This window comes from Sarcophilus harrisii, chromosome 3 (genome assembly GCF_902635505.1).
Source record: "Sarcophilus harrisii chromosome 3, mSarHar1.11, whole genome shotgun sequence".
Classification (NCBI taxonomy): Eukaryota; Metazoa; Chordata; class Mammalia; order Dasyuromorphia; family Dasyuridae; genus Sarcophilus; species Sarcophilus harrisii.
This window is the reverse complement of record NC_045428.1, coordinates 319,360,316-319,385,838: the sequence shown is the minus strand read 5'-3', so window position 1 is coordinate 319,385,838 and position 25,523 is coordinate 319,360,316. Positions and strand designations below refer to the sequence as shown.

General features: G+C 37.3%; 1 protein-coding gene across 5 annotated transcripts in view; it reads right to left on the bottom strand.

Moving 5' to 3' along the window:
* SAP130 (Sin3A associated protein 130) overlaps window positions 1–22,890 on the bottom strand; it is a 51,341-nt gene extending 28,451 nt beyond the window's left edge. For 3 of the 5 annotated variants that reach the window (XM_031959853.1, XM_031959856.1, XM_031959855.1), the window contains exons 1-7: window positions 22,708–22,890; window positions 19,260–19,377; window positions 10,806–11,044; window positions 5,328–5,486; window positions 4,628–4,739; window positions 3,320–3,444; window positions 308–432 (exon numbers count right to left, since the gene is read on the bottom strand). In XM_031959853.1, the coding sequence (XP_031815713.1) occupies window positions 308–432; window positions 3,320–3,444; window positions 4,628–4,739; window positions 5,328–5,486; window positions 10,806–11,044; window positions 19,260–19,371 (872 nt within the window). In that variant the 5' untranslated portion in view covers window positions 19,372–19,377; window positions 22,708–22,890. Of the gene's footprint in view, window positions 1–307; window positions 433–3,319; window positions 3,445–4,627; window positions 4,740–5,327; window positions 5,487–10,805; window positions 11,045–19,259; window positions 19,378–21,807; window positions 22,045–22,707 lie in introns of those variants that run through there. The other 2 variants (XM_031959854.1, XM_031959857.1) reach the window with 2 other exon arrangements.
* Between the last annotated feature and the right edge of the window lie 2,633 nt (window positions 22,891–25,523).

Genomic DNA, 25,523 nt, shown 5'->3' with positions numbered 1-25,523 from the left:
CAACTCCCCCACCCCTCTATTCCCCCTCAAAAAAAACTTTCCTAAAGATGTCTAGTCAAAAGTTTTATTTTATGGATGACTTGGAACTAAGATTAGATTTCCTAAATCCATTCATTTGTCACTAGACTCTACAGCATCTCTAAAGAATCCAAGTCAACCTAGGAATAATGGTAGAATACACAGTGATATGTGCTTTTCATGCTGATTCCTTTTGCTAATTTTATCAGAAAAGCTCTTAAAATATGATAAAATACATTATTAACTTTTAAAAATTTCATATCACTTTGGTTTCATATTCTTCACTCACCTAAGGGTTGAATCAGAAGCATGAGCCGCTGTTGTTGTAATGACTGGAGATTGGGCTCTGGTGGCTGAAACAGTTGCTACCACAGCAGGAGGGATGGTATTTGAGGTGGTCACTGGGGGACGAGACTGCAAATAGAAAAAAAAAAAAATGTATGTCATTGTAAAAATGAAAGAAAAATGAGAAACAAGCTGAGAATTTTGATAGTTCAGAAAAATGGGTTTCTTAGAGATGTTTAATGTCCACAATTTAGAAACCAGAAGGAAATATTCTCAGGATGGTTGTGGCTGGAAAAATATCATCAAAACCTAGAAAATTTCAGAGGTTCAATTTTGTTTAGAATTTTTTGTTTTGTACTCAAAATTCCAAATATTACCACTATCAGAATTTTCTTTTGCCATTCTTGCAATCAAAAGAGTTAGCCTCAAGATTTATAACTTATCTCTTGCTTTCTCCTCAACTGACATCTTATTGGGAATGTCGTATGACAAGATTCTTTTCAAATAGACTCCACTGAAGAGGTGGAGAAAACAAGCAATTATCAAGGCAGATGCCAGTTTCAAAAAGATGGGAAAGAGCTAGAGTAGCTACGGTATACTGGACATTTTCATGTGGCTGTCCAGCTATAGCATTCAGTGTTAGGTCTTAAATTACACTTTTCCTTTTTATACTCTATACCCAAGTGGAGACTTTCTGATTTTTTATTTGGTCTAATCTGTTACCCAATAGGAGTCATATTTAATTTCTGCCTCTTCCTGGGAGGTAATGAAACAAGGGAAGAAGGAGAAGGAAACAGATTTGAAAACAGACTGACCTTGCATCCTAATTCTGCAAATTACAATCTGAGTGATTATTGTAAAATGAGGAGTTGGATCAGATAACTTTTAAGATCCCTTCCCTCAATAAATGTACGTTCCTATGATCCTTGCCCCCACAAACTGATCATCCCACAATGTTTTTCATGTGTCCTTTCTTTACCTGGTCATTGTTACCACCCTAATGCAGATCATTCTGCCCTCAGACACTTATTTCCCTGTATCCTCTGGCCAATTTATCTTTTTATAAAGTAACCAGATTAATCCCTCCTCAAACAAGATTTTAAGAATTAGCATGCCTCAACAACTCAAAAACCTGAAATGACTCTTTACTGCCTACAGCAGAAAAAGAAAATTTATTTAAGGTCTTATATGATCAATGACCCAATCAACCCTTTCTATTTCATCACCTACTATTATATAAATTTTTTCCTCCAGTTAAGTTGGTTTACAGTAGAATCCCATCTTATGTAGAGAATAGGTTCTAAAGTCAACATATCTGATGACAAATGTGTAGTCAAAATTACTCCAAATGTTGTTGGATACAAGTTATGGCAACCAGATCCTGATATTGAAAGGATTAAAACTGCAAGTGGTAGTGGAAATTGAGTGAACTACAATAAATCCATCTTGTGACTGAATTCTGGAGCAGTTCAGTTCCCTTTCTATTCAATTTTTCCAATTCTATTCAATCCAATATTTGTCTTGTGCAAAAACTTTATTTGTTTGAACTCTGGCCTGGTTGGTTGGAATTCGAACTTTAAGACCTGGGTTATACTGATCAGAAATCATATCAAATCCATTTCAAGCAACCCATATGTCTTATCTGAAAACTGTACTGTTTTGGGCCAATTCTATTTTTTAAGGAATTACTTTTTTTGGTCAATTTTTAAATTTTCTGAGCTGTTGACTCTTTTCATAATTCTCTTGGATAACTTGTTTCTTTTCCCAATTTTTTTTTCTATTTTGGTTTTTAAAATTCTTTTTGAACTTTTCCAAGAGAATCTTCTGAGCTTGAGACTGATTCAAAGTCCCCTCTGAGGCTTCACATGTAGTCATTTTGCCATTATTGTCCTCTACTGAGTTTGTGTTCTGATATTCCCTGTTGCCAAAGTAGTTTCCTATGATCAGGGCTCTTTTGGGTTTTTTTTTTTTTGCTCATTTTAAAAACTGAGTTCTACTTCAAGGGCACAGGGGAGAATGTTATTTTGTAGGGGGACAGGAACCTCATCACAGGCTTTCTGCACTGGGACTGGATGTGCTGAGCAACCTGCCCACTGCATAGGGCTGGCCTGATTTATGCACGCCTATTGTGTTGAAGGTCCAGGGCTCATATTTTGCCTTCTGGGTGGAGGATTGAGAGGCCTCTGTTGTTAATCTGTGTTATGGCTAAAAGCCTTCAACAGATTGCCCAGACTGTGCTTGCACTGGGCCATGCTCCCCTTTTACTCGATTCTGACCTTTTGTGAAGTCCTTGTGTCTTAAACAGGAAAATTGTTTCACTCCATCTTTTTGTGAGTTCTGTCACTTAAGAATCCATTTAGAGGCTTGATTTAGTATTGTTAAATGGAGAGAGAGCACAGAAAACTTCCTGGCTTCTCTCTGAAATCTTGGCTCCAACCTGGCCTATACTGATTAGTTATGTTCCTTTCATGAATATAGAAACTTGGGGGAAATGGATCTTGTTTTCTAATTTCAGAGAACTGCACCTGTTCATTTTCCCTATCTCCCTAATCTTCCTTTCAATTAGAAATCAGATTGTCTAATCTTTTATTCTGGTTGTTTTAATTAATTGGTCTTATTTTATCATTTTCAGTGCATCTTCCCCCAAATTCTGAGACCAATGACAATGCTAAGGAAAGTTACTAGTCCTGATTTGTTGGACAACTGGTATGCAATACTTAATCGATATGTTTGGAAGCTTGAATCTTTGATTTCTCATTTATTTCATCTTTCATCTACCATACTACTCTCAAACCTCTAGCTCCCTCTGAACTCCTGTAAGATCTATGGTCTGTATTTAACTGTTTGTGGTTATGTCTTCTCTCTGCAAGTAGAATGCAAACTCCTCAAGAATCAAGACTATGCTTTAGTCTTCTTTATATTTCTTGAGGCACCTACCACCAATTAGTGCCCTGAGCAATAATAATTATTCAATACATATCTACTGATTGAATACCCTCCCAAGACCATCACCTGCCTGGATTGGCTGATGAATGATGTGCTGTACTGCTGGCTGAGCTGTAGCTGCATTTGGCAACTGTGAAGTTGGCCTCAAGACTGTGGTTACCTTAGAACTGGACATCACAGCGGCAGCAGCTGCACCTAAAATATGAAATTGAATTCTTAATTAATAAAATAATCTGTAAAGTCTCAGAAATTTAATTAATAGCCCAATTCAATCCATTAGAAAAATAACACTTGAACAAAGAGGCTAAGTAAACCCTTAGTTACCAGGAAATTAGGTGGTGCAGCTGACAATCAGTTAAGATTTGAGTTCAAATCTGGCCTCAGATGCTTACAAGCTGTATAGCCCTGTGCAAGTCACTTACACCTACTTGCCTTGGTTTCTCATTTGAAGAAGGAAATAGCAAACCATTCTAGTTATTTTGCCAAGACAATTCCACAGACAACATCCACAGGGTCATGTAGTCAGACATGACTGAACAAACAACAAACCTTTAGTACTTAACCGAAATAATTAGCTAGTCCAATACAGTAAAAGACTTCTACTTTTCAAAAGTTAAGTATTTACCAATGACTATGGATAGACACTGGACCCATGATTTTACTGGTAAAGAGAAGTCCCAAATGAGAAAATTCCCTATATCAATGCAATACATTCTCTTCCATTTCTAGTCTTGGTTGCCTAGTTACTAGTTGACTCAGGTACTGAGAGATCCTGTTATTTGCTCAGTCATACAGAGACAGGGCTTGAATTTAGGCGTTCCTGTTTAAGCTATTCCTCTACTATTATAGATGTTTTCAATTTGAGGGAGGGAAAAAAAAGTGCATGTCTGACCAAAAATAAAAATAAAAATAAATTACCCATCTATAAATAAAGCTGACCTACAGAAATATCTAAAAAAACTGTTTTGTTTTGTTTTTTTCTTCTGTATCCTCATTTGCATTTTATTGATGACTAAATTGGTCTATTTTCAATTGATTTTATCTGTTACAGAAAGTAATTACCAGAAAAGTAGGTAAGTGGTAAAGGAAGTAACAGGAACAATTTAAATCAATCATGCTAATAAACTATGTGCATTTTATAAAGGATTGAAGACATGCAAAATATATGCAATAGTATTATGCCATTTCTTCACTTGATACTTCAGGATAAAAGTCAAAAAGGAACATGCAAGAAATCTAATCTCACACAACTATTGTGTGAAATATTATCCTTAAAATAATTACTCAGAGATATTTTGTGCAACATTTTATATATTATCATAATAATCAGTTTGTTTGTCCTATTAAAAGATCTGGGACAAAAGGTGTCATAATTTACCTCGAGGTAAATGAGAAGCTCCAATATGAAGAGGGGGCCCAGGAGCACTACTGCGAATGATGGACATTTGTACATTTGTGGTCATAATGTGATGCAAATTGCTGGGATGTCCCTGCAATAAAAAAAAAAAAAAGAAGTAATAAGGTATTTAATGTACTTATTCAAAGCTTAAAATCTGACTCTGAATCCTTTGTGTGAAAGACAATTGCTTTCGGACAGTAAGTTCACAAAGGCCATGTACGATATGCAATTAGGGGTTTAATAAGTGATTTGGATAAATAAATTTTGTAAGAAATCAACTGCTTCTAGCCTAGTTAATTAGTAAGATTCACATATATATATGTAAAATGACAATTTAAAATATGCAGTCATCTACATTCCTGATGATGTTATTAATCTATTGTGTTTTATCTTGGCCAAACAAAACTTATTTCTGCCCTGATCACTTTTTTGCTCACTTTTCTTTATTACTATGAAGACCTTTTGGACTCTCTGGAGTATAACCTGTCACAACAGGTAATATATCCAGACAATAGCAAAATGTACCACTCATTTCTTCTACCAGTTCTCTATCTCCTAAGAATATTTTCATCTTTCTCTTACAGATGTTATATGATGTAATATGCCACACCAGTAACTCAATGAATGAAGATCAAGAACAGTTTGGCATCTTATTTTGTAAAACAGTAAATGGAAAAACCTGTTGTCCACTGATTGTTGCCACAGGAATAGCGGAAGCTTGAGGGATGCTACTCTCCATCGTCACAGTCACCTGCCCTGGGACCTTAGGAGGGAGTGACAGGGTAGAAGGTGGAGCAGGAGCAATGGGACGGCTCGGCATGGTGGGCTTCAGAGGTGGCTGAAAACAGAAATAATATCAATAATTTTTCAAGAGAAATTAATTTTTTATCCAAGTCCTTAAAAGTTGGAAGTGAAGTCAGAATTAATTTTAATTAGTATGTAAAAGTGGAATAGCTATTACACCCAACGTGAATCCGTGGGCTGCTGGAATTTTCGAGAATGATAGTGGGTATCCTCAGAAGTTGAAAAAAAAAAACCAAAAACCCAACAACCCTCAATTCCAAAATACTCTCATATGATTGTCATTGGCTTCAATCAATTAATTGTTAATTCTTAATTAATGTGCCAGATTCTGTTAGGTGCTGAGGGCTATAAAAGCAAAAGTGAAATAGTTTTGGCCTTTAAGGAGCTTTCCTCTATTTATCAAGAAACATAAAAAAGCATAAGTTCAAGTAAAGCAGAGAGGCAGTTTTGGAGTGGAGGGTACAAGTATCTGAGAGATGACGAAAGACTTCTGAGAGGATGGTGCTTGAGCTGAATTTGAAGATACTAAGCCTCTAAGAGGAAGTGTGAGTGCTGAGGAGGGAATGTATCCTAGACAGGAGGCCACGCTCAGTGCAAAGGCCCAGAGGAGGGAGAATAATGTGTGTGACAACAGCAAAAAGGCCAGTTTGGTTGGACTGAGGTGAGGTGAGTGTGAAGAGAAACAATGTATAAGAAGTCTAGAAAGATAGGATGGGGCCAAGATATGAAGAGCTTTAATGGCCAAACAGTTTAATATTTCATCTTATAGGTAATTGGGGGTTACTGGAATTTTTTGAGTAAAGGAACTGGTCAGATTTCTAATTCAGAAAAATTCTTTTAGCCACTCTGCAAAGAGATCTCAAGCCAGGAGACCAGTAAGGAAGAAAAATGTTGTAGAGATAAAAATGACAAGATCTGGCAACTGAATGGATAAAGGGACTGAGTGAGAATGAGGAGCAATAAAATGTTGACTGTTATGTACTTAACAAAAATAGAAAAGTTTAGGAGGGTAGGTTTTAAAGAAAGGTTCTGTGCTGTAAAGATCACCAAGTAAGAAATTTACTCCCTCAAATACTGAAACTTTCAATTTCTTTTATCTACTAGAGGCAGACAAAATTATGGAAAGAATTATCGATCAAGAGTCAAGAAAACCTGAACTCAAATCCAGCTTCAGATACTTATAAATTGAGTGACACAATCTCTGTAAGCTCAATCTCCACATCTACACTATGGGGATAATAGCACCTACTTGTTGCTGTGAGTATGAAATGAGATCATAATAAAGTGCTGGTTAAACTTTAAAACACTAAATGTTAGCTATTATCATCACTACTCAATTCCTCTGAATTTCTACATCCCACTTAAGCTACTCCCAGAGATAGTCAAACTTGACCTTGGCATCACTTATAATTGTTCTATTTCTATGTTTATGACTTCAAAACTCCCTTTTCTGATCATATTCTCTTATCATTCCATCTTTCCCTCTCTGTATCATAACCTTTAACCCCTACCATGGGCTCTTTCCTTCACTCTTTGGTAATTTCCCAGGATATCAGTCCTATATTACTCCCCTCTCCTCCCTCCCCAGTACTAACCCTTTGATAAACTGGTTAATTCTATATTATCAGTGCAGCTAGGTAGGTCAGTTCAAGAAAATCCCAAATGGGATCTTGGAGAGTCTGACACAACAAGAATTCTCTAGATTTCCTTGCTGATTTTTCCTAATGTAAATTACACTTTGTCAATCCTGGATTATTCCTACCATCTACTTCCTTCACTTCTATTTATGTGCTACTGAATATAGCTGGGAAAAGTCACAAACTATGTTAAAATAACCCATTACAAATTTATATTAACATTAGCTCAACTGGACTCTCATTGTAACAAGGCAATCCTCTTACAGCTTTCTATGCTCGCTACAGAGACTGTGCCAAAACATTTTATTCTCTCCTTAGAGTTCCCCTTACCCTCTTTACCTCCATCTCCTGGTTTCCTTCAAGTTTTTACCTTTTATAAAGCAGTTTTCCCAGTGCCTCCAAAATTGTGTCCAACTTATCATATCTACATCTTGATTGTACATAGATGTTTTCATTCTGCTTTACTCACTATGAACTTGAGGGCAGGGAATATTTTTTTGGCCTTTCTTTGACTCCCCAGCACTTACACACTACCTGGCATATAACAGGTACTTAATAAATGCCAATTGACTTGCTTCTTCTGAACTCCAGGAGCCATCTTGAATATCTTAAATGGACATCTTGTTAGCATCTGAAACCCAGCAATATTCAAACAGAATTCTTCCTGTCAAAGCCCTCCCAGCTTCAATATTACTGTTGAAGTTACCACCATCTGTCCAATAACAAATTATTAAAGCCATCCTTGAGATCTGTCTGGCTTAGGGCATCAAAGGCCTAAGCTTTTGATGTCACTTTCCAGTTACTTAAATACAAAAGAGCCACAAGAAGCTGCATAGTAGACCATTTTGGGTCACTTAGATGCCACTGAATCAATTCAGGATGTCCTCAATGTACATTCTTGTGGGATAGCTTTCTTTTGCTATAGGTTAGTAAATTTCCTTTTGTTAACTGCTGAAAAATCTACAAGTGTCTTAAATTTTTTTTTTTACAGGGAACCTAAACTAACTGACATTGGCCTAAGTCAGGTCAAATCCAGAACTTAGTAACCTCTTTCTTTATTCCCATAGTTACCATCCAGTACAGACCCTGATCGATTTTTGTCTGGATAACTACAATAATATTCTAATTAGTCTAACTGGCTCAGGTGTTTTCCACTCCAGCCTATCCTTCCTTTGGTTGCCAAGGTAATTCTCTCAAAAAGATAGTCTGCCCATGCTACACATCCATCCCTTGGTTCAGGGGCTCCCTCCTGGCCTCAAGAGCAAGTATAAGGTTCTCTCTGTTTAATACCTAAAGCCCATAGCAACCTGCTCCCTACCTCTCCACTCTTTTTACATCTTATTCCTTTGTATATTTCTTCCTTGCTGTTTTCCTGGCGGTTTACTGAGTCTGACATATACATCATCTCTACCTTTGCACTGGCAGTCTCCTCTCCTTGGAATGTTCTTCCTCCTGTCCCTTAGCTTTTCTGAGCTCATACAAGGTTCAGCTGTAATTCTACCTCCTGGAAAAGACCTGGCCATTTCCCCCAATTCTTGAGGGCTGCTAGCAGTGCCTTCCCTCCAGATGACCTTCCAACTATTCTATATATGCATATAATGTCTTCCATTAGAACGTAAGCTACTTAATGGCAGAAGACAGCTGTGTCTTTCCTTTCTTTGTACCCCCAGTGCTTTGGATATGTAGCACATAATAACTGCTTTAAAAAGGATAACTGACAGAGTATGCAGAGATGGAAGTACAAGGTCAGACCTCTGAATATAGCCACAGTTAAAGGATATAACATGGATGATAAATCAGCAAAGGAAACTGAGATAGGTAGGAGAACCAAGAGTGGTTAATAGTGCTACAAAAATCTTGAGAAGAGAAGCATCCAGGAGAAGATGGTCAACAGTTTTAAATAATTTCCAGGGGTCAAGAAAGATGAACACTGTTAAAAGGCCATCAGAACTGGAAATCAAGAGAATGAAATTAATTTCAAAATCGTTCATAGAAAACATCTGGCAAAAACCCATTGATGTTTTGGGAATGAGAAGATCCAATTCAGTTCCAATTGCTCAGTGATGAACAGAATCAGCTACACCCAGTGAAAGAACACTGGGAAATGAATGTGGGCTGCTTACATTTTTGTCCCAAGTTATTTTTACCTTTCTAAATCCAATTTTTCTTGTGCAACAAGAAAACTGTATAAATATGTATACACGACCAAAGCAGAACTAGAGATCATTACTGATCACAAAATAGAAAATTTCGATTATACCAAACTGAAAAGTTTTTGTACAAACAAAACTAATGCAGACAAGATTAGAAGGGAAGCAATAAACTGGGAAAATATTTTTACAGTCAAAGGTTCTGATAAAGGCCTCATTTCCAAAATATATAGAGAATTAACTCTAATTTATAAAAAATCAAGCCATTCTCCAATTGAAAAATGGTCAAAGGATATGAACAGACAATTCTCAGATGAAGAAATTGAAACTATTTCTAGTCATATGAAAAGATGCTCCAAGTCATTATTAATCAGAGAAATGCAAATTAAGACAACTCTAAGATACCACTACACACCTGTCAGATTGGCTAAGATGACAGGAAAAAATAATGATGATTGTTGGAGGGGATGTGGGAAAACTGGGACATTGATGCATTGTTGGTGGAGTTGTGAACAAATCCAACCATTTTGGAGAGTAGTTTGGAACTATGGTCAAAAAGTTATCAAACTGTGCATACCTTTTGATCCAGCAGTGTCACTACTGGCCTTATATCCCAAAGAGATTATAAAGAAGGGAAAGGGACCTGTATGTGCACGAATGTTTGTGGCAGCCCTCTTTGTATTGGCTAGAAACTGGAAACTGAATGGATGCCCATGTTGGAGAATGGCTGAATAAATTGTGGTATATGAAAATTATGGAATATTACTGTTCTGTAAGAAATGACCAACAGGATGATTTCAGAAAGGCCTGGAGAGACTTACACGAACTGATGCTGAGTGAAATGAGCAGGACCAGGAGATCATTATATACTTCAACAACAATACTAGATGATGACCAGTTCTGATGGATCAGGCCATCCTCAGCAACGAGATCAACCAAATCATTTCTAATGGAGCAGTAATGAACTGAACTAGCTATACCCAGAAAAAGAACTCTGGGAGATGACTAAAAACCATTACATTGAATTCCCAATCCCTATATTTATGCACACCTGCATTTTTGATTTCCTTCACAAGCTAATTGTACAATAATTCAGAGTCTGATTCTTTTTGTACAGCAAAATAATGTTTTGGTCATGTATACTTATTGTGTATCTAAGTTATATTTTAATATATTTAACATCTACTGGTCATCCTGCCATTTAGGGGAGGGGGGGGGGGGGGTAAGAGGTGAAAAATTGGAACAAGAGGTTTGGCAATTGTTAATGCTGTAAAGTTACCCATGTATATATCCTGTAAATAAAAGGCTATTAAATTAAAAAATAAATAAATAAATAAATAAATATGTATACACATTGTAAAAAAAACAAAAACAAAAACCTATTGATGTGCAAACACATCAGTAGCACATTAAGCAGCACAAAAAACTGAACACTGCAGAGTAATTACAAAAAGTTGGAGATGAACATGAAGCCATATATAAAGACATTTGGGAGGTTGCTAAAAGTTATAGATCTATTTTCTGGTTATGGCTCAAAATGAAACTTGAACCTTTCCTTTCAGTTACCTTCATAAGTCCCTCTGAAAATGAAAGTGGTACTGCTGGAGTCAGATGTGCTGCTGGTGGGGCTGTGACGGTGACTGGAGCCCCAGAGGGTACTGCATGGTGGGGAGGCAACATTTGGACCTGTGGATAAGGTCGCACCACAACTGGCTCTTGCTTTTCTTCACGAGACTGTAGCGAACTACTGGAGCCCAAGTGCTCCCTGGGAGTGATTTCTGAATCTCGATTAGATTCATCGTTAACTAATAAAGACATTAAAGGTTAAAATTAGTTTTCTCTAGCATCACATTACATTTTCTACAAATCAATGAATATTGTCATACAATTCCATTTAGATTCAAGGACTGCCAAATAGTTCAGTTTTTCACTAAGCCAAAAACAGCATGGAAATTTACTTGTTTCACTATAACAATTTAATAAAACACCATTCTTATATTTTTCACTTTTGCTTTTGTCCCCATCTTGGGGATTTGTTACTTGGGAAACATTTCACAATTTAAATTATGGGAAACTATTAGAAAAATGACTTCCTGGCTTAAAGTCCACAATATTAATGCATATTCACAAGCTAATTATACAATATTTCAGAGTCTGATTCTTTTTTGTACAGCAAAATAACGTTTTGGTCATGTATACTTATTGTGTATTTAATTTATATTTTAATACATTTAACATCTACTGGTCATCCTGCCATCTAGGGGAGGGAGTGGGGTAAGAGGTGAAAAATTGGAACAAGAGGTTTGGCAATTGTTAATGCTGTAAAGTTACCCATGCATATATCCTGTAAATAAAAGGCTATTAAATAAAAAAATAAAAAATAAATTAAAAAAAAACCAATATTAATGCATATTCTCAAGAGGTAGGTGATAAATGATTATAGTATAAAGGCAAAAGATATAAATAAAACATATTTGAAAGAATTTCTGCAATGCAGACAATCACCAATGTTAACATTAAGAATAGTAAAAAGAAGATAAATTCTGAGTTGTTTTAATGGCTATCTTTGGTCCCACAGAATAGATAATGAAACATCTCTTCTTCCTCTGCTAAGTGGGGACATGAGGGATTCTAGAAGTCAAATGATATGTATCCACTATCATGGTGGTCACTCTATAGATTAGTTTTGTTATGTTTTTATAGGTACACCGGGGTATTCAGAGCCTGTGTATATGTGTGTTCCTTTAGCCAACAATGACTTAAAGACAAAACAAATATAGCTTTAAAAAAATTATATATTGTTAAAAAAAAAAAAAAAAAGAAAAAAAGCACCAAAACCAAACCAGTATAATCTCATTTAAGATGGAAGAATAAGTCTGGATGTATAATCTTTTCTATTCAAGAAAAGCTCCATAACTCCTGCAGAAAAATTAAGAATTCTATAAATTACACAAAAGCTATTTGACAAAATGAAAAGCTCATCCTGTCAAGGCAGACCTTAATATTTTCTTATTTTTATTCTTTAATTCTCTCAGGCAGGATTTGTACATTTTGCGATTTTAAATAATTTTTCTAATTCCAGCAAAATAATGCCTGCATAAAGTATTACAAAGCCAAAATATTCTACTTATATTTAAAACAACTAACAACTGCATATGGAGTACCATAACTACTGTAACAGCTAATGTTAATGAAGTGATTTATAAATACTTTATTTACAACATTTCATTTGATTTGATCCTTACAACTCTGCAAGGCAGATATTATTATTATATCCATTTTTACAGATAAGTTAATTGAGATTAATATGGTTTGCCCATGGTCACAGAGCTAGTAAAGTACTGAGACAGGGTTTCTGACTTGAGTCTAGTACTCTAATCATTGCACTTCACTGTAATATCTCAAAGGTACAAAGTGTACGACGTAAGAAAAACACAATGGAGCTGGAAAAAAAAATACAGGCAAGGGAAACAAAAAGAAAACAAGAGAATGTAAATTTCAAACATAGATGTAGTAAAAATTACAACCTTTTCATACAGAAAAATGAAGTTGAATGAAGTCTAAAATCATGTGGTCTATAAAGTAAACAAAAAAATCTGCCAAGTTCCTATTTCTTAGAAAAAGGGAAAATGCCCTGAAAGTCTTAAAAAATGTAGTTTTAAAACATTATCATTCAATGAATATTTATTAAAAGCTCGCTTCATAAGTGCTTTGGGAAATATAAAAATTTACAAACCACAGTGATGGTCCTCAAGAAGGTTGTGACTTTAAAAATATAATGGAATATTAATGCTTCATAAGAAACGGAGAAAGGTTTGCAGCGAAACTTGTAAAGACATATTAACTGACACAGAAAGAACAATTTATACAACGACATTGTAAAAACAAACAGCCTGGAAAGATTTAAGAACTCTGATCAATGTAATGACCAATCTATCCTACAATTCCACAATAATTAGCAATCAATATAGAAATTTGTTTCGTTTGATTATGAATATTACACTTGTTTTAGTATTCTTTTTCTAATGGGAGAAGATGACCAATGAAAAAGAAAGAGAGCCTTTGAAGTATTTTTTTAATATTCATAGAAGAAAACAAAAGAAAGCACAGAGAGACAGAGCAATTTTAAAAGTTACATATATTTATTATATGCTTAAAAGAAAAAGCAAGTTGTACACAGATTCACAGTTTCATATATAATCCTCAATTATTTTGTATATAGAAATACATTTTATTTGATGCTAAGTTCAGAATAAAAAAAGAAAAATTATATAAACTTTATAATTTAGTTATGGAGTTAAGACATACAAAATAATTAAGATGCAAATACATTATAAGTGGTATAAAACTAGGGAAAAGGACATGCCCTAAGGAAATTAATACATCTAGCTGTGGCACTGAGTAATCAGGATTGATGAGAAAAGGGCAGCCTCATAGACCACTATATGTAGCTGACTCCAAATTAGACTATGCTTGCTTCACATCTCAGGCATTTATCCAATCTAACCATATTCCCAACCTATTGCAGTACTTATCCTTACTCTTAAAAATTCATGCTCTGCCATTCTCCAATTGATAAATGGTCAAAGGATATGAACAGACAATTCTCAGACGAAGAAATTGAAACTATTTCTAGCCATATGAAAAGATGTTCCAAGTCATTATTAATCAGAGAAATGCATATTAAGACAACTCTAAGATACCACTACACACCTGTCAGATTGTCTAGAATGACAAGGAAAGATAATGCAGAATGCTAGAGGGGATGTGGGAAAAATAGGGACACTAATACATTGTTGGTAAAACTGTGAATACATCCAACCATTCTGGAGAGCAATTTGGAACTATGCTAAGAAAGTTATCAAACTGTGCATACCCTTTGATCCAGCAGTGTTTCTACTGGGCTTATATCCCAAAGAGATTTTAAAGAAGAGAAAAAGACCTGTACGTGCAAGAATGTTTGTGGCAACCCTCTTTGTAGTGGCCAGAAACTGGAAACTGAGTGGATGCCCATCAATTGGAGAATAGCTGAATAAATTGTGGTATATAAATATTATGGAATATTATTGTTCGGTAAGAAATGACCAACAAGATGATTTCAGAAAGTCCTGGAGAGACTTAACATGAATTGATGCTGAGCAAAATGAGCAGGACCAGGAGATCATTATATACTTCAACAACAATACTATACGATGATCAATTCTGATGAACATGGCCATCTTCATCAATGAGATGAACCAAATCAGTTTCGTTTGTTTAATAATGAAGAGAACCAGCTACACCCAGCAAAAGAACTCTGGAGATGACTATGAACCACTACATAGAATTCCCAATCCCTATATTTTTGTCTACCTGCATTTTTTATTTCCTTCACAGGCTAACTGTACACTTTGTTTTTGCTTCCATACTATCCCTTCTAGATTATAAAGTCTTAAAGAGAAGGAGTGTGGCTTATTCATCATTATATTCCCAGCCTCTAAAACAGTGCCTTGTACTTTGTACTCATTTAACAAGTGTTAGTTTGATTAATGTGTGTGATGCAGAATCAAATTGTTAATACCTTGGGCAAGGAACAAGTACCCCGAGTATCAATTTCTTTATCTCCAAGATGGAGATGATAACTACTTTGCTCATTTCAGAGACATTTATTAAATGGGAAAACACATGCAGAAGTATTCTGTGACATTACATATAAAGTTTAAACTTATTAAGTACTTGAAACACTGTTAAGTTTGTAAAACTGAGGGGGGGTCCCTCTTATATTAGGGCTACAAAGAGATAAGATGTATTTGTTTAAAATAGTAACTTGAAAAATATACAGGATCTTATCTTTTGCTATTATATACTATAAGCAACCAAGCCAATTTGCTCCTTAAAGCTCAAAAGACAGTTTCTCCCAAGTAACACTACGTATAGTATACTCACTGTGCAAAGAAAAGTGAGATTCATCAATGTGTATAATACTGTTAAATGGAAAACTTTAATTGTATCCTAATATCCTATCCTAATAATTTATACATGGCAAGCACTCATATCTTTCTTAAGCTATGTTCTCTAAAACATAACTTACTCCAGAGACTTTAGGATCAAAAAAATCATCAACCATCTTTTATGATGGGGATTGTCATTTTTAAACTATGTATAAGTATCCTCTTTATGGACATTTGTAATGGTCTATAGTATATGCCACTTATTTTACAGATAATCATTTAGAAATAAATACTTAATTCAGACAAATATATATAAAGAAATCATTAAGTAATTTCTGCAATTTGTCTACATAATTCTGTAGATAAGATCATCTGTAAATGAGGAAGATACACAATAGCTAGTAGTATGTCCCTCAGGTAGTGATCAACATTAATCACTTCCAAGTCAGTGTGAAAAATGTCCCAAAATTGCAATGATATATTCAGGAGTCCAAGTTTAGAAAACAGTGATTATTCCCATCTGCTAATTTTCTATAAGCAATAAGTTTTAGACTTTACCTTCCATGAAAACCCTAGTTTTAAATGAAACAGCATGACTTGCACCAAAAGAAACAATATATCCCCATAGAAAAGAAGGTATACCCTCATCTACTTTGTGATGTCACCATCTGCTCTGCTTTCATGTGGCACCTAAGTGGTGGATAAGAAGATGCAACTTCAAAAAAAAAAAAAAAAAAAGAGAGAGAGAGAGAGAGAGACAGACAGTAGAAGGGATCTTATTTAGAAGGGAACTTATCTAAGGAATCCTTCTCTTTCTTACATTGCTCCTACAACACTCCATAGTTATATTATTCACATGACATTCATCATACATAGGCAGACCATAACTCAAAAAGTCAGACTGATATACATTCTTTATTGAAGTAAAAACAATATCTTCCATGTAGTACAGACTAACATTTCCCCTAAAAAGCAAGTAATTTGAGTGGTCTACAAGATTCAAATGCACACTCTGGTTACCTAAGGTCTAAAAAGCCAGCCCTCAAAAAGTCAGAGCCCTTCACTCTTGGCACATGTACCAAAACTATACATTACACTTAGCATACTCTATTTTTCCTTAGATGGTGGAGAAGAGGAAAGCATCTACCTGAACTCACAGGCTAAGAAAACCTTTTACTAACTGTTAAATAGACTATGAGGAATCCATTTTGTTCTGATCACATGAAGCACCAGACTAGTCTGAATCTGACCTGACACAACACTTATACACAAGTAGCTTCTCAAGATGGTTGAGCTAGGTGACTGCTCAGAAAGATTTTTTCACCTTCATTTGGGACTTTCCTCCTCTCTCCCTCCCTTACCACTATAAACCCACTTACTGACTCATAGTTTTCTTCACTCTTGGTCTCTACTCACCTGACTCCAATTCCAAGTCCAGGAGAAAGATGGGTAACCCACTGTATCAATTTTTCTCATTTCGATTCTATATAGATTTAAAATCTCACAGGAAGCATTTCCAACCTCAATCCCAATTGTTTGTGGTACATCCCAAACCCTCACCTAGGAAGACTTCTTAGGCTTGTGCTTTATTATAAAGCCCAGAAAAATGGGTCTAACTACTCTTATGTCATGTCAGAATCTTATCTTCTGAATAACATAAAGCATGCATTTACTAGTGAAATACTAGGGCACAGAGGAGGGTGTGCATCCTTGTTTGTAAAATGAGGCTAATAACAACAGCCCCCCCCAGTAGTCATGAGAATAAAAATCAAATTAACTAAAATATATAAAACACTCAAACAGCTATTCATGTTTATTTTGTTGTTGTTGTTATAATTAGAATTAAATTCCCTCTTAAGATCCTTTAGGATCTAAGATCCTAAGAAACTAATATACTTTCATATTTCTATTACCATGATACATCTGAAACTTTAGTTTTATACTAGGGGTTCTAATGTTTATTTCGTGTTATTAGTGGTAAGGAAAAACAACTTCAAAAAGGTTATGCACATGCTTCATGAATAAAGAACAAAGGAGTGCTATTCCGTAGCAGGCAGGAGAAGCAGGGATAAAAAAGCAGATAGGGCTAATATCCAGGCCCTCAGAATAAAAGAATCAAGGTGTCGATAAATCAGTCTGGATTAACAAATATTCTAAAGGTCTCTTCTGCCCAAAGGTTCTGTACCTTTCATTTAACCATCTCTCAGAGCCACTGTCCTCTTTCTTTACTACTAATCTCAGATGTCATCCTGATGGAGTTTGTACCTTAGGCCATTAGAACCATCACCAGCAATTTGCAGTGAATCCCTTCATTCCCAGGCTAGTAGGTAGGGCAATGGGAAGACAAGGAGCAAAAAATTCATAATCCCATCACTCAAGATTCACTAGATGTATTCCTGGCAATAAAATGTGGAACTATGAATCCAACAGAAATACTATAATATACACTGGCTACATCTTATAGTACTATTAATAAACTTCTACAGAACATACCAGTAGGTTAAATAGGCTTTTGCAGAATGGCCAATTTTTTTCAATAAACAAAAATCTATTTTTTACACAACAATGACAACGACTACCACCCTCAGCACCCCCCCCCACCTCCATTCCATTTAAAAAAAAAAAAGAAAGAAAAACAAAACCTTAAAACTCATGTGACAAATATGCATAGTAAAGTAATATAAATTCTGGAATTGTCTTGGGCACCATGTCCATCAATTCTTTATCAAGAAATGTGTAGCTAGTTTGATTATGCTGTCAACAGCTTAGCAGTATTATGAGAAAATATTTTTTGAATTTTAAATAAGTTTTTATAGGTAAACTTCTGACATTCCTAGAAGTTGAGAGACTACCTATATTGCCTTATGTTGTAGTTACTGTCATCTTCTCTGTCAAAGTGCAAGCTTCTAGAGGGGAACTTTATCTTAGACATCTGTTATGTCTCAAACTGCCTAGCATATGGCAGGCATCCAAATATGGTGAATGAATTTTTCAGGCTTGAAAAACCTAAAAACTGTTCGATTATCTTCATATCTATTAAGGATATATGAAGAGAAGAGAAAAAATAGAGATGGAACAAAGTTTTGTTTTCTACCAAGATTCAGTTCTGGCACTACCATCTCAATGAAGCCATATTAATTTCTTCCCTAACTCTCCCAGTTGTAAGTGCTCTCTAACTTTAGTTTTCCTTTATAATACTTTTTGTGGACATGCTGTATCCCTACAGCAGAATGTAAGCTCCATGAGGATAAAGACTGTATCCCTTGCATTTACTTAAGGATGTGCCTGGTTCTTTTTACTTTTTGAATTGATTTATAGTTTTAATGGTGTAGGGAAACTGTCAAACATCAGTTCTATTGATACAGATTAGCACCTCTTCTCTGACTTTTCAACTGGGGTTAAGTGACTTGCCCAGGGTCACACAGCCAGGAAGTGTTAAGTGTCTGAGACCAAATTTGAACTCAGGTCTTCCTGACTTAAAGGTTGGTGCTCTATCCATTGAGCTACCTAGCTGTCCCTTTTCTGACTTTTCTAGAACTGCCTAGGGCACTGAAAAGTTAAATGGTTCATGGTTACATGGCCATTAAGTAAATGGGGCCTTATAATTTTACTTATTTCAATTAATCACAAATGATATAATGATGATAATAAAATTTTTATAGTGGTTTATTTATTTATTTTTGCTAAGGCAATTGGGGTTAAGTGACTTGCCCAGGATCACACAGCTAGGAAGTGTTAAATGTCTGAGATCACATTTGAACTCAGGTCCTCTTGACTTCAGGGCTGGTGCTCTATCTACTGCGCCACCCAGCTGCCCCTATAGTGCTTTTGTAAAGCTTTAAATGTTATTTCGTTTGATTCTCAAAATTATCCTGAGGGGTATTAATGATTATCTCAATTTTACAAAAAAAGGAAACTGAGGCACATAAAAGTTAAGTGGTTTGCCCAGGATTACACAGTTAATAAGTATCTGAAACTAGATTCTAACTCACGCCTTCCTGGTTGCACTCCATACAGTGAAACAACTGTCTGTAGAATTTGCTTAATGTTTTGCCTAATTTTCTTTAATTAATCTTTAAAAACAACTTACCTGTGGCTGTTGGGTTTATCAGTCCTGTAGATGCACTATTAGAAATTTGTGAGGGAGCTTGACTTAGCCCTGTAGAAGGGGCTCCTGATCGAGGAAATTGTTGAGAACTCATTTCCACCTGCAAAACATAAGCTGTTACAATTTGATCTTGAGATAACAGGATATTACTAAACTTAAGCCTTAAGATAGCGTTTCTTTACTTTTTGGAATAACTAAGTAACATATCTCAATTAGACAAAATATCAGCTGAAAAATTAAGTAATTTTCAAAGGAAATCCTACCTGAACGTCTACAACCAAATAGAAAAATGCTAACAAATTATCCTACTCCATTTATAACTATTGTTGTTCAGTTGTTTGGGTTGTGTCTTCATGACTATACCTGGGGTTTTCTTGGCAAAGATACTGGAGTGGTTTGCCATTTCTTTCCCCAGCTTATTTTACAGATAAAGAAACTGAAGCAAACAAGGTTAAGTGCCTTGTCCGGGGTCACACATCATGCCTGATGTAAGATCTGAACTCAGGTTTTCCCTGATTCCAGGTCTGATGCTCCATTTACTTAAGGGCACCTGCCCTTAGATAAGCTTACAACTTATCTTTCACCAAATCACAGTAACATTTGTCTTAACATAATAGTATCTAGAATTTTGACATTTTTACAAGTACTTCTTACTTTTCCCAATAATTACAGTGCAGAATAACAGATCTCAGAAGTGAAAGGGAACTCAGGATTCAACTAATCTAACTTCAACTTAAACAAGACTTTCTTCCACAATGTACTCAACAAATGGTCATCTAGATTTTGCTTTAAAAACTTCAGAGAGGAATTCCATTTCTTCCTGAGGTAGTCCATTCCACTTTTTGATATAGCTTTTATTGTTCTTCCTTAAATTTAAATCTGCTTCTTTGCAATTTCTACTCACTATTTCTGGTCTTGCCTTCTGCACCAAAGCATAAGAAATCCATACCCTTTTCTATGGGCCAGTCTTTCAAATACTTGAAGCTACAATTAGCCTTCATGTCCTTCATATAAGTATTCTCTTGAAAAAACATCTTCAATTAGAGTGCATATTGCAAGATATTGAGTCTTTCATTAAATAATCTTGTTCCTTTCCTTTAGACAGTTTCTAACTAAAAATGTTCTTTTTGAAAGTGCTATCAATAACTGACAATGGCAATTCTCTACATAGGCCTGATAAGAGTAAAATAAAGTGGGACTCTCACCCCATACTCTTAGATATCACGTTTCTATCCATGCAGCTCAAATTGTATTAGCCGTTTTTGATAGCCATTTTACATTGTCATCTCATGTGAGGCTTACATTCAACTAAGTCTTTCCCCCAAGACCATTTTTAGATGAACTAGCTTGGCTATATCTCCCTCATCTTGTATGGGCAACAAGTTATTTTTTTGACTCAGCCTGCCAATATCTTTTTGGATTCATCCTGGTAAGTCACAGTATAAGTCATTGCTCCCAGTTTTATGTCACATATGCTTTTAGTTAACTCCTTTAAATTATCTTTAAGGTTTCTTAGTTGAGAATCATACATGGCCAACAAATGGGACTTAAAAGTATATTTTAGCATAACATAGGAATTTCTGCAAATAGGCTTCATAGACAAAACTCTAGCTAATAATAAAGCCTGCTTGGGAATGGGGAGGAACATAATAGATTCTACAATAATTGTGTGTGTGTGTGTGTGTGTGTAACAATTAACAAGAAAGTATTCTTGAAACCTTATTCTACAAACAGAACACACAGCACCTTATTAAGTCCAAATCCATGAAGAACTCAGTCTTGTCTTAAATTCTTTTTTTACAAGTTTGCAAATAACAAGAGCAAAAGCAAATCATTTAAGGCTTTGCTAGAAAATTGTAAAATCATACTTTGTAATTTAATTTCATTAAAACACTTTATGGTAACATTTATAACAATCTGAGAAAATCTCAAGCAGGGATATTCAAGGTTATTCAGTTGGGAGAAATGGGAATAAAATCTAGGCTTCCCAACAAACAACACATTACTGTCCGTACCTAAAATACAACTCTCAACAACCCATGATCTGCACTAGAATACCATAATCAGATTTTTTTCCTTCCATTTTAAAGGAAAGTAAAGGAAGCACACTTTGACAATGCATACGTTATAGTCAGAAAACAGTCTTTAGTAAGTTCGAATTTGACAGAAAAGAGATTTTATATTTCAATGTCACTGAAAAGTTCTGTGGTGCAGAATCACAGATACCTTATATCAAGATATGACCAAAAAGAGATCAGTCAACAGATGTTTGCAAAGACCTCGATATGCAGATTTCCTTTCCCTCATACGTATGCTAAAGAAGGGACTCCACTCCTCTAAAATGTTTCTGCTCCTTTCCACAGCAGTTTTTTTAACTCCAAATGCTCAGCTGTTCCGTTCCCCACCCAAACCGATCAATGCAATCAGATGACATAGCTGTCCCGCCTCCTCTCTTTGGGGTGCTCCAGTCTGGCTCTTCCAGCGAGGGGAGAGCAGGTATAGATCTCCCCGAGATAACTAGCTCCCTTACCCTACTGCTTCTCTGCCGTCTGCCCCACAGGCTTCTTTCCAGCCTCTGCCCACTCTTTTTTCCATCAGTCCCCAGTCCGAGAAGCGGACTCACAAAGGAACCAGGGAGGGAAGCAGGAGGGCCCCCTCCCCACAGCCAATACAGCTTTTCGGTCCCCGTGACACCGGCTAGGGCCCAGCAAACACCCCAGTTACTAGTGCAGCTTCAATATCTGGTTCCAGCTTTCTCCCCAAGAACCTGCCCCTCCCCTCCCCACCGCCCGCCTATTGGCCCTGAGCCGAAGGCGTCACACGGGGTCGGGCGCCAATCCAGCATCAGTCTCGGCGCCCTAGCCCCACCCTCCCATCGAACTTCGACTAATCAAGCAAGAGGCTCTGGCAGGGCTACCCAAATTTCACGACCCCGCGACCAATAGAGGAGGAGAGACTGCTCGTCCAATAAGAAGGGTCGGGGGGGCGGGAGGGAGGCCCCGCCTTTGCCTGGGTCTGAAAGCGGCGGGCGCAGGTCCCGGATGTAGATAGTCACTTTAAACTGCTCTGTGAGCCAAACTGCCTCCGCCACCGCCCCCCGCCCGGCCAATCTCCCCGTCTTCTGCCCATCAAAGCCTCCATCCCAGAGCCAGTCGGCCTAAGGCCCAGGCCCCGCCTCCTTGCCGCGGGGCATCCCAAGCCGGGGGCAGAGACTCCTCTCAGCTTCAACTGCCGAGACTAACCGCCCTACCCCAGGATATTGACAGGACCCCATAACTTCCTAAGCACTACGGGACGAGGCGAACTAGCAAGTTGACTATGCTTCGTCGTGGCCACCTTTCCCAGGGGACTCTTGGCAGAGCGGACGCCGCAACCCTGGCCCGGCCCGGCTGCCCCGCCCCCTCCCCGATCCCCCTCCTCCCGCCACTACCTGGAGTCCGAAGCGTGGAGCCACCGCTCCTCCGTTCTGCCTCCTCCGTCTTGCTCTCTGCCTTTCTTGGCGGCGCCTCTCAGGTTTCTTAGTCCCCGAGGTTCTGGACCCGCCGCGGCGGCCGCGGCTAGCTCTCCTCTTAACCTAGCGCCGCCGCTTCCGCCGCCGCACCGAGACGCCCGCCCATTGGTTAAAGTTGGAACCGCCCACCTCAGGTTCAGCCACTGAAAGCGCGACCTTAGCCAGAAGGTGGGACCGTCAGGGGAGGGATGTCCCAGTCCGGGGTGGTAGGGCATTCTGGGTCTTGTAGTTTTTCACAGCAAGGAGGCGGGACTGGGAGGGTACGAGTGGGCGAAAGGGCGGGTGCTGCCGCCAACCCTGCGTCACGCCCCCCTTTGCAGTCTTCCATTGGTTCTAATCGAGCCGCTTTTCGCTTCATGTTATCCCTCTCCTCCCCCTCTCGAGCGGAGAAAAGGCGACCGGATCTAGAGTTGGAGCTCCGCCTTCTCCAGGCCCCCGAACCGCGGTCCTTGGATTTGTCACTTGCATGGCGGGGCACACAACGGGGAGTGGGGAGATGAGACTTCAGACAAGCCCCATTCCGTGCTTTCTTTTAAAGGGCAAATGGGGAGGGGGAGGTTGGGAGAGAGGAGGAGGAGAAGCGAGAGGATTTGTTCTCAATGCCTTTTCATCGGGCTTTGTTAGAGGGTTTGTTTTTAACGTGGCCGCTTCATCTACCGGAATCGGCTGCATGTGGCGGGTGCCAAGGTTCCCCATGCCAGTCACCGGAGATGGCCTCCCTGGAACCAATGCAGACCTCGTGCCCGGGCCCCGTTGCGCTGGAGGCAGAGGCAGGGGCCATCCCGCTTCACTTGCCTGCACCTAGCGAAAACACGTCCCCAGGCGTTTTATTCCTCCTGCCCTGGGCAGGACAGAAATTACATCCTGTGTCCTCCACATTAGTGAAGTTCCATAGAGTTTTCTGTAAGGGATGGGACGGGACAGAGCCCAGGAAGTGTGAACACTTTAACACCTTCCAGGTTAAAATACGTGATTACTTTCCCATAATCATCACCTCATCAAAGACTGGGGTGGTAATAATAAGAAAATGATACAATAATAATAATAATAATAGCTTTTATACAATGCTTTAAGGTTTACAAAGTGTTTATAGATATTAACTTCATTTTAATCTTGACAGAAGCAGCCCTGGGAATGTAGGTGCTGTTACCATCTCTGGGAAGAACCTCAGACAGACAGAGATTAAATGATTTGCCCAGGGTCACAAAGCTATAAAGTGTCTTAGGTCATATTTTAACTCAGTAGCACCTGACTCCAGGACCACTGCTCTATCCACTATACTTTCTCGCTTCTCTGGTAAAAGGAAGGAAGGGAATATGCATATATATATATATATATATATATATATATATATATCCCCTACTTTGTGTCCAGTACAAAAAGATTCTGGAGTTTATTTGATTTTGCTAATATGATCGCATTTGATTAGGGGAGAATGTGTTCCTAATTGAGCAGATGTGTTTGTCCTTCTTTTCTGGTCATATCTTCTTGGTAAATATCCTTTTGTAGAAGTTAATTGATATTAATTGGCAATTTCAACAGAAGTGATGAAATAGCAGAAGAGACAATAATTGGGAATTGATATTGGAGACATTCAAGGATTTAAGCCAACAGCATTATAAGAAATCTATCCTTGAGGGAGAAATGTAATCAGGCATGCTTTGGGGACCAGTCTTCTAGAAGTTAATATGTGGTCTGGGAGAGTGAGTCCAGGGTCTTGTCTACATCAATATGCCTATAATTACAGAATTTTAGTCCCAGAAGAGACTTCAAGATGAACTAGTTTTATATTATAGACACAAAAAGTAAGGCCTGGAGAGTAATGATTTGATTATAATCTCATAGCTAGCTATTTGGCAGAGCCAATATTGGTTGTGTTCTTTCCACAACTCCAGACTATTTCTCTTTTGCTAGGTATAAACATAGAGAAACAGTATGGAGCAACTTTTAAAGAAATACAATTTATTTTCAGTTTAAATATCTCCTTTTAACACTATCTTTTCAAAAATTTATCTCAGTTACTGCATAAGGCAAATTAACTTTTGATTGTTTTTACTTTAACTCACTTATCACTATTATGTATCTATTCATAGTTCTCCTTCCTGTTTCTGCATTGATCTAACCCAGTGGTTCTCAAAATATGATCTGGGGACTCTAGGAGTCCCACAGACCCTTTTAGGGGTCCTCAAGATGAAAACTTCTCATAATGTTATGACATTTTAATTCCTAAAGATTCAAAATGGAGTAGAACAAAGAAAACAATATACACAAAGGCACTACAAGAATACAGTTGACAAAGGTTCTGATAAAGGCCTCATTTCCAAAATATATAGAGAATTAACTCTAATTTATAAAAAATCAAGCCATTCTCCAATTAAAAAATGGTCAAAGGATATGAACAGACAATTCTCAGATGAAGAAATTGAAACTATTTCTAGTCATATGAAAAGATGCTCCAAGTCATTATTAATCAGAGAAATGCAAATTAAGACAACTCTAAGATACCACTACACACCTGTCAGATTGGCTAAGATGACAGGAAAAAATAATGATGATTGTTGGAGGGGATGTGGGAAAACTGGGACATTGATGCATTGTTGGTGGAGTTGTGAATGAATCCAACCATTTTGGAGAGTAGTTTGGAACTATGCTCAAAAAGTTATCAAACTGTGCATACCCTTTGATCCAGCAGTGTTACTACTGGGATTATATCCCAAAGAGATTATAAAGAAGGG